We start from the raw sequence: 10475 nt of genomic DNA, 5'->3' as shown, positions 1-10475 counted from the left end.
GATCCTGGCGATAGGCCCATATCCATCTCTTAATTAAATGCAAAAAAATGTTTCACATTTATAAAATAATTAGCAAATTTTAATACTAAATTCAGCCTTAAGTTATGCTATATTCTAAACTATATGTTATAATCTGTGACAATAATGAGGAAAGTCATTGTGTCAGGAATTTATGGTCAAGCATGTAAAGATTTAAGCATCTTATATATAGTTAAAAAAAACACTTATTCATTTAAGTTTACAAAATTTGAAACTAACTTAATGTTATTAATATTGTTTACTATTGAATGTCAAAAAAAAATGTATTAAACATTTTGCAGTTTATAAATATTAAGCAGAAAAATTCTTTAAGCAGTTTTAAATATTCAGAATAATGATAAAATAAGCAAGCATGATAACAAATAATATGACACAACAGATGATTATAATAATTATGACATGGTTTTAATAAACGATGTTATGAATTAAGCTTTAAATATCAAATAGAAATTGAAATAAACTTACTTCTTTGTTGCATAACCAATAATTAGTTATATACTTCTTAAATTTATGAAATTTACCATCCAACCAAAAATTTGAAGTATTAAGCTTTTCAATTGCTGCCTCTATCTCATTATTATTTTGCGCTCTTGCAATACATCGCAGTATTGAAATTATGCTTCCTTTAAAATCTGAACAATCGTTTGTTTTTTTGGAAAGCCATCTATCCCATGCCTGCTCTCTGTGGAAATCACATATGATGACATGACAACCTTAAAATAAAGATAAATTGTGTAACTCCAAATTAATTCAATAGACAGTAATCAAAGTTACAGACACTAAGCATATTTACCTGGAAAAACAGTTTCTAATGACTCAATTTCTTCATTGCAATAGCCTGTCATACAAAAAGAAGGCAGAAAGGATGAATTCCAATCTTTTATGATAGTTAATGCTTCAGTGATAGCATATTTCGTTTCATTTTCAGTGACAAAAGTGGCTACTACTTGGTAATCTATGTTAGTCTTTACAATTAAAAAAAATAAGGGTAGGGAATATCTTGTAGTTCTGTAAGTAGCATCAAGAAGTATTATTTCATTTCCATACCTCAAAAGAAGGTCTTTTTGCCACTGTGACTGATATACAAATAGAAATGTGGATTTTTTTTCAAAATTTTGACTTGCTGCGACTTCGCATTTTGGTCGAAGTAAGACTTTAATGAATGGATTACTTTTTTTCCATTCATTACACTTTTTCAAGAGACATTCTTGATCAATCATGGAATACCTATAAAATTACCATACACAAAATTAGCACTATAATATAAAAAAGAAAAAAGAAATTGAGTTAAAACTTAGAGGTTTTAGTATTTATTAGTTAACAAAATATGCAGTATCAAGACAATGGTAAAATTTGTGATGAATTATGACAATGAAGCATAGATTATGACAGTTATATCAGTATGCAAATGGAATTCAAGCATGAAATGAAATAAAATGAACATGAGATAAGAGAAAAGAAGATTGATTGGTTTGGAAGGTTATAAATTGTTGCTAAAATACAAAAACAAGTTAAGAGTAAACGTATAATGAGTTATATTCATTATTCCTTCATAATGAGATATAATGAGTCATAATGGTTGCTTAGAGACATCTGAAAAAAAATTTACCTCAACTTTTGTCTCATTTTAACAATATGCGATCTTATAGTACTAGCACATGGATAAAATCTCCTATTATTTGGAGGAGGAAGGTTTTCATTTTCAAAAATTTCTTTGACAGCAAGTCAATCAAGGCGTTTCATTTCTCTTATGTTATATATTCCTTCCTTGACATACTCTTCTATTTTTTGAGAAATTTGCGGATCAATTGCTTGAGAAATTAATTCAGCCTAAAAATGTTTAGCAAAAAATAAAAAGGATATGCAACATATGCAATTATTATTTTGATTATTTTTTTTCTGTTAATATTTTTCAATTTAGAATCAATATATACCTGTCCAACTGGATGTTTATCATGAGAGGACAAATCATCAATGACAACAACAATGGTTCGACTATATTGTAATTCATTTAAGGTTGAAGTTTTTAGTTTTTGTCTTAAAAGTTTTGAGGCATTATTTTTTTGCCATACAGTTTTTTGTGATATCTAAATATAACAATAAAAGACTTGAAACTTTTTGCTTTTCTTTTTAGGGTTTAAATAGTTAACTTATTCATATACCTTGAATTCAGGAAAGTGAATTATTTCTCTCATAATTATTTTGGCGCGGCACATAAACTTTTTACTATATTGTAGAACTATATAGTTTTTTTTGAAAACAATGATCACTCTTCTAAAATTAGTTTAGTTAGCATGTTAACAAATGAAATTATCTAAAAATGTTTAAAAAACCTATAAAATTATCTTTTACATATCTTGTGAATAAAAAATTTATATAAATAAAAAAATATTATGTTCTTGTAATATTATAAGATCATATTTATAGCAAAAATGAGTAATAAATTTATAAAAAACAAATAAAAAAAAGATCAACTTACATCACATATTTTTTTTTTTTTTTTTTTTGTAATTACTCTTTTTTGAAATATTTCTGTCAAACCCATGGTGACACTCTAACACTTTAGAAGAAACAACTATATAAGGAGTTCCTGGATAAGAAATAAAAAGATCTTCCCATAATACATTATGACTCTCTGTAATTGTATCTAAAAAATAAAAACATTCGATTAGTTACTGAGTGCAAATTAAATAATTTAAAATTCTGAAAATAACTTGAAAGTAAGAACACCAGAATACTATCTTACCTGTCTGACCATAATTCTTATTTGCATAATACACTACAAATCGCGTTGTTGTGGCTAGTTCGTATTTTTTAATACATTCCAATGCCTCTTCATGTTATTTAAAATGATAAATAAGTTTATTTTTTTCTCCTAAAACAAATTATAAATTCCAAAATTAAATTAAATTATTTTTTGTCTATGCTTTTGTTAAAATAAAAACAAACCATTATCAATGCGATCTACTGGCAAAAAATCAATTTCTGGGACTAATAATAGAATAGTTTTAAAAATAAAAAATCTAAAAGAAATGCAAAGTAAAATGTGTCTAATTTTTTAGCTTAAAACCTTTATTGATTAAATTTGATGCGACATAAAAAATTGAAAAAACTATAATCTAGATCTTGAATAAATTAATCTATCTAAAATAAATAACCTTTTGAAGTTAGATTTTCCTCGGAGCTTTCGTCAGAGCTATTCTCAGAACTGCTCAAATTGAAATTATTGTCGCAATTATTTAAAAATAGATCCATGCTGCTGTTTACTTTAATCTACCTAGTGTTTAGTTTTATTTAATTTCTTTTTCCCGTAACAATTCGACGGCAAACGAAAATCTTGACCTAATTCTGAGCCATGGGATTGTCTGCCAACCGCCCATCGCGGTCGTTTAGAAGAGCCAGGTTATTGTACGCAAGCGCATAAGATTTTTAAAAAGTTGGAATTTTAATAATGGCTACAGTTCGTAGATATGCTTCCATTTTTAGACTAGCAACTAATTATATGTATATTTTTTTGTATAAATCCAAATTAGTAACTTTTTTTTACTAAAATCATAAAAGATTACTTAGTTTCTCAGAAAAAATGATTTAAATCAATTAAAGATTATCTCATTTTGTTAAAGATTGTGTGTAAGAAAGTCATCTTGCAGCACAATTCGTTATTTGTTTATATTTTCAAATCATAATACCTCATTATTTGAGCGTTAAAAAGATTTTTTTTTTTTTAAATTTTGATAAATTTTCCCTATATTGAATACTTTTAACTGATCTCAGGGCACATTTTCTTTTCATACATTTTTTGTTCATACACATAGACCTATGCGTATGAACCAAACATACACATGGTTAATACACTATATCTTAGTTCTCTCTCTCTCTCTCTCTCTCTCTCTCTCTCTCTCTCTCTCTCTCTCTCTCTCTCTCTCTCTCTCTCTCTCTCTCTCTCTCTCTCACACACACAAACACACACTCACACACAAACTATATATATATATATATATATATATATATATATATATATATATATATATATATATATATATATATAAATATATATATATATATATATGTATATGTATATATCTTGGATATAGCTCCTTAACTTTTGTTTTTTTTTTGAGCACTCTATTTATAAGATGTGTAATTGCTGTTTGCGTAAATGCTGGCACACTACTCTGTAGTTTGAGCACACTGGCATGACACAACAAATCTTTTAAATTGCTTTAAATCAGTTTTTTAGTTTCATTAGTAAGATTTGGTCTTATTAAAATTAATACATTACTGAAGAGTCTGAAAGGACGAAACAATATTGTCTAATGTTTTATATATATATATTTATATATATATATATATATATATATATATATATATATATATATATATATATATATATATATATATATGTGTGTGTGTATGTATGTATTTAAATATACATATTTTATTTTTGTGTGTGTGTGTTTGTATGTTTGTGTGTGTGTGTATGTAATAGAATTTAAAAAAACATTATGTTCGATTACATTTATTATAGCATGTTTTACAATAACTTACAATACATATTTTGCAATATAATATACATCATTTAAACAATATTATATGTATATATATATGTATATATATATATATATATATATATATATATATATATATATATATATATATACATATGTCTCTATATTTATATATATATATATATATATACGTATATATATATATATATATATATATATATAAATATATATGTATATATAAATATTATATATAGAGAGCTTATATTATATATATATATATAAATATTATATATAGAGAGAGCTTGCTATTATATGCTTGCTTCAATATAATAATAGGTATTAAACTAATTATTTGGTAATAGTTATGAAAACATTTGCTGGTATTAGTAAAGGGGATTTAATTTCAAAAATAGATAGAATAGTGCATAATGAAAGATTATCGGCTTCTTTAGCAGAATTCTCAGAAAAAATAAGAGCTTTTGATCAAGAAAATAGCAAACCTAACTTTTTAAAATCCCCAGAAGAAAAGAAAGAGTTTCTCAATAAAATAAAAACAATTGAAGAATTTAATATTATTAAAGAAAATCCTGGTATTGCTAAAAAATTAGTAAATAACTGTTTTTTTGAATTTTTATTACCTTATGTAATGGTTACACACAATATAGATGAATATAAAAATTTTGAGCTAATAGGTCTAGGTTTTTATGAATCTAATCAGGAGATTTTGTCAGAATGAAAGCGATGCTTTTTAATTGCCACGGAAAAATGAAAATAACTCCAAATTTCAAAGTCATACCTGCTGATATGAAATGTTATTTTTTTGTGTAAAGAAGGAAAAACTCTATCAGTTGATCAAGTGAAAGAATTTGTTAACCATTTATTAGCTGGCAATGATATTGATTTTGCTATTACAAATTCTCCTTCAGTTGCTATTGATCGATATATAAATCCTAAACAAGTATTAGATATATATGGCGATTTAAATATAGAAGAAAGGAATATAAAAGATCCAATACTACTAAAAATAGCACGATCAAAAATCGTGAAACAAATAAAGATCAATTAAAAATGAATTTATATTTTTATTATGGGTCATATATTGTCTTATTTTTAATCTTATTATATTAATTATATCTATATATATTCATTATATTTTAATAAATATACTATTGTATTTATTATATTATACTGTATTATTATCTTAACTGGTTGCCAGAAAGTTTTGTTGACAAAAAGTAAAAATTAAAATGCAAGACCGGAATTTTTTTTTTTTGTTACTTGATAGACTGGCTGCCCCAACCAAACCTTCAGTCGATGTAGCAGCATTTCCTTGTGAGTCAGGCTATTTGTCAGTCGATGTAGCAGCACTCTGTTATTTGATCAGTTATTTGACACTATCATCTGATTTTTGATGAGTATTTATTGATGAAACACAGTGTATATGAGATAAACTTTTATTAAGTGATTTTCTACAAATTGATATATATATATATATATATATTTATATATATATAAATATCAATGTGTTATCAACTCCCTTGCGGGTTCTCCCTAAATCGGTCGATGTATATACTAAAACCCTAGCCTATCCCTAAATCAGTGTAACAATTGTTATATGTGATGCAATTTGCAATTGCTAGTGCTAACCAAAGTATCCAATATAATTTATAAGTCCAATTCAAACCCTTAGTTGATTTGTATACTACTCCTTGCCTGTTCTCCTTAAATCAGTTGATGGTGTTCTATTCCTTTTGTGTTCTCCCTAAATCAGTTTATATATGTAAACTCCACTTTGCTAATCCCTCAATGTTGCTTTTTTGAAAAGAGAAAGAAATTTAACTTTACAATGATGAGACAGAGGCTCAAGTTTAGAATCTAGAGCAGGCCCAACTATGTTTACAATATCTTTACAAACAGGGATTCCATACCTCTTGCAAAGTTTGCCAGACCTATAGTTATCAATGTATGTGTTCCATACAGGGATACAAATGATTTACAAAGGTAGAAAATGGAATCAAGAGTAAGAAAATGGTGAGCACAATAAAGTGTGACAGCCTTAGCTGTAGGTAACTTGCAATGGTTTGTATATAAGATTATAAGACCATGACAGGTCAGTTATAAAAGTTAATCCAAATATATATATATAGATAAGAAGAAGAAGAAGAACTAGAAGACTCAGTTCATTGTAAGACTCGTTGTAAAAAAAAGAAGAAAAAAACAGAAGAGCTAAGACACTTGAGACATCTCAAGTGTTGCATCTTTTCTGTAACTGATTGGATGTTAAAGTGGCTAATTGATATTATTTTAAACAAAACATATTTTTTTACTGCTAATAATTATCGCTATGTCCTTAAAAATCTTACGATGAAAATTCTTACAGCCAACAGTTCTTAGCAATCAAAGGGTGATTACTTTTTGTCAAGACTAGAGTATATAGTGGTGTTGTCAGCAAATAAGGCTACTTTACATGTGAGATTGTCAGGAAGTTCATCAATATAGATAATAAGCAATACAAGACCAAGAAGAGAACCTCATGGTACCCCAAAAGTTACTGGAAAAGAAGAATGTTGATTTTCAAGGATAACCTTATTACTGTGGTTAAAAAGAAATGACAATGATTTTGAAGACTTTTTCAGATTCTCCATATTAAGAAATCAAGTATTAATTTATTTAATAATAACTGTGTACATGTGCAAAACCATGCATGGAGCCTAGTTAATCTAGGTTTTACTGTTGTTTTATGTTAAAAACAAGTCCAACTTTGATTTAAACTCTTGAAGTGTTTTAGAATCTACTGTGTTTTGGTCGAAGTTATTCCAACTGTTAATAACACGGCTTGTTAAGAAATAGTATCTCTTTTGATTTTTTATTAATTGTCTATGAAACCTCATATTGTAACCTCTTGTATTTGAAACTATTATATCAGGTGGGTATTCCGAGGTTAAATTATCTATACTATTTACTATTTTGTAAAAATGGATTAGGTCATTAGGTTTGCTTCTTTTTTCAAGAGTCATTAAATTAAAGTGGGTTAGTCTTGTTTCATAGTTTTCCCCTTGAAGGCATTTTGTTTGTGTTGCTTTAAGTTGAATCAATTCCTTTTTTTTTTTTGTCTTGTTCGAAGTAAGGACACCACACTGAAGTTGCGTAGTCTAGATACGGTCTTACAAGAGAGGTGTGCAATAGTTTAGACGCATTTATGTTTAAGTTTTTAAAAGAATGTTTTATTATTCCTAACATTTTATTAGCTTTACCAGTTGCATAATCTTGACTAGACCATTTTAAGTCGTTAGAAATCATAATTCTTAAATCTTTTTCAATTTTGGTTTCTGGTAATTCGACTGTTTAACGCCGAGTCATACATTGTGTATATATACTTAGTATTATTGCTGCCTATATGCATGCGTTTACATTTGCTTACATTAAATTTTAATAGCCATAAATTTGACCATGTCATGAATTTTTTTAGGTCTGTTGAGTCTTTTCTGTGTCAGAGGATGATACAGAAAAGACTCAACATAAACGTAAACATATACGCACCCAAGACAGAACCGTGCGGCACTCTGCTTGTAACTGGAGACCAATTCGAAAATTCGCCTTTGCAGACGACTCGTTGCACTCTGTTACATACTAAATTTCTGCACCATCTAAGTGCTTTAACGTTAAATCCATAACTTTATACACAGTCTGTTGTGAGGCACAGAATTAAAAGCTTTTTTCATATCAAGGAAAATGATATCTACTGGCAAGTTATCTTCCATTGCCTGAGTTAATAGATCCATAGATTCTATAAGGTTTGTACAACAGTTTTTTTCTCTAGTAAATCCATGTTGTTCCTTAGTCAAAAGATTGTTTTTTTCTAAATGTGACATATATGTAGTTTTTAAGATATGTTCCAGTACTTTGCTTATAACTGAGGTAAGTGGTATTGGACGATAATTTGATGGATCTGATTTATTTTTATTTTTGAATAATGGCGTTAGGTTAGCATTTAACCACATTGACAGTATTATTGTCATATGATTTATTAAAAATAAGCAATAAAGGAAATAATAACCCTTCTGCACAAAACTTTAAAGGATGTGAGTGAAATCCATCTACTCCTGTAGATTTATTTAGATTTAGTGACCCCAGTGGGCACCCAACGTCGAACTAACGTTGGATTTAGGATAGGTTATGTTGGGCGACGTTGACTAACTATATTTAACGTTGTAATAACGTTATTTTCACTAACGTTATTTTTCATCAGAATTTCAACGTTGTACTAACGGTGGTTTTGTAACGTTTGCGTTATAACGTTGTAAAAACATTGGCAACACTAACTCCAATTATCATCGGAAATACAATTTTTTTTTTTTTTTTTTTTTTTTTTTTTTTTTTTTTTTCTTTCTCTGTTTTAATATAATATAAGATTTTACAACTTCGTAATATAAAATTTCAATAAATAAAATAAGTAAAACAGATAGGGGCTCAAAGAAGATGAGGATGACAGTACGTTATCGCAATCTTTTCATAGAGCCCCTATAACAAGATTTCAAAAAAATATCGTAATATGTTAATGCGTAATAAAATTTCAATAAAATATCGTAATAAAACGCGTAATTCGCTAATAAAATTGATAAGCAACCAACAAAAGTAGAAATAAAACAAAAACAGATTTATGAGAAATTATTCAAAGTATGATTAACCAAAAACATTTCTTATATTTTAAAAATTTCTTTTTTTGTTAAAAACTTGAAGGAACTTAACGAATTTACCGTGCCTTTGAATCCTTTTTGAAAAGTATTCCATACTTTTATTATATACGTTGTATTAACGTTGGTTACACTAACGTTTTTTTTCATCCGAATTGCACCATTGTGGTAACGTTAGTTACACTAACGTTATTTTTTATCTGAATTACAACATTATGGTAACATTTGTTACACTAACGTTATTTTTTATCGAAATCGTAACATTGTGGTAAGGTTAGTTACACTAACGTTTCTTTTCATCGAATTACAACGTTATAACAACTTCGGTTATACTAACATTTGTTTTAAATCGGAATTATAATGTTTTGTTAACGTTGGACGAAGCGGACTTTTTTTTGTGGCAGTTACACTTGGTTAATTAAAATATTTTTTGTCAACATGCGTTTCCTCTTGAGTCGCAGCAACAATAGAACAACTAACTTTTTATTTTTAAATTTATTTTGTAAAAATTCCCTTGGAAAATTTCTTAATGAGCGAAATTACTCTACCACGTTGTAATGTTTTTTTAAATCGACGTTTTTAAACAGTTTCTTCTCATTTTGTTGTCAAACCTGTTGTTAATTGAACGTTAACCTTCAGCTAAGTAGATCAACTCAAACGTTTAACAAGCGTTAGAATAACGTTAAGCAACTTTTGAATGGTGTTAATACAATGTTGTTCGATGTCAAAACGTCAAGATAAAATGTTATAATTATTATCTTGACATAAAACGTCAAGATAAAAATTATAACATTTCGTTTTAGCGTCAAAATTACAACATTAGCTAACGTTAGCAAAACTGACGTCGTCCATCCTTTCCATTTCCAACATTAACCCAATGCCAAAAACAACCTAAAAAGCCACGTTAGAATGTTGTTATACCAACGTTGCTCGATGTTAATACAACATTAATTAATGTTGGAAAAACATTGAGAAACATTATAACATATCGGTCTTCGTCCAAATTATAACGTTAGCAAATGTTGGCGAATCTGACGTCGTCCATCCTTTCCATTTCCAACGTTAATCCAACGTTAATCCGACCAAAAAAGCAACGTCATTTAACGTTGTATCAACGTTGTTGTGCCCGCTAGGCAGGATTATAGAAATTGTATCAGGTGAAATATTAGGGTCATCACATATAATATTTGTTATATTATTAAAGAATCGTAGATTGTTATTTATTTTCTTGGTG

General features: G+C 27.7%; 1 protein-coding gene across 1 annotated transcript in view; it reads right to left on the bottom strand.

The window, feature by feature from the left end:
• LOC136086329 (uncharacterized) overlaps positions 1-1582 on the bottom strand; it is a 1786-nt gene extending 204 nt beyond the window's left edge. Inside the window, exons 1-4 of the mRNA XM_065808623.1 lie at positions 1542-1582; positions 833-1266; positions 505-752; positions 1-28 (exon numbers count right to left, since the gene is read on the bottom strand). The exon at positions 1-28 is cut by the window's left edge and continues 148 nt beyond it. Coding sequence (XP_065664695.1) covers positions 1-28; positions 505-752; positions 833-1266; positions 1542-1582 — 751 coding nt within the window. The remainder of the gene's footprint in view (positions 29-504; positions 753-832; positions 1267-1541) is intronic.
• Positions 1583-10475: the final 8893 nt, after the last annotated feature.

This window comes from Hydra vulgaris, chromosome 10 (genome assembly GCF_038396675.1).
Source record: "Hydra vulgaris chromosome 10, alternate assembly HydraT2T_AEP".
Classification (NCBI taxonomy): domain Eukaryota; kingdom Metazoa; phylum Cnidaria; class Hydrozoa; order Anthoathecata; family Hydridae; genus Hydra; species Hydra vulgaris.
Note: the sequence above shows the minus strand (reverse complement) of the source record. Positions and strands in the feature narration are given on the sequence as shown.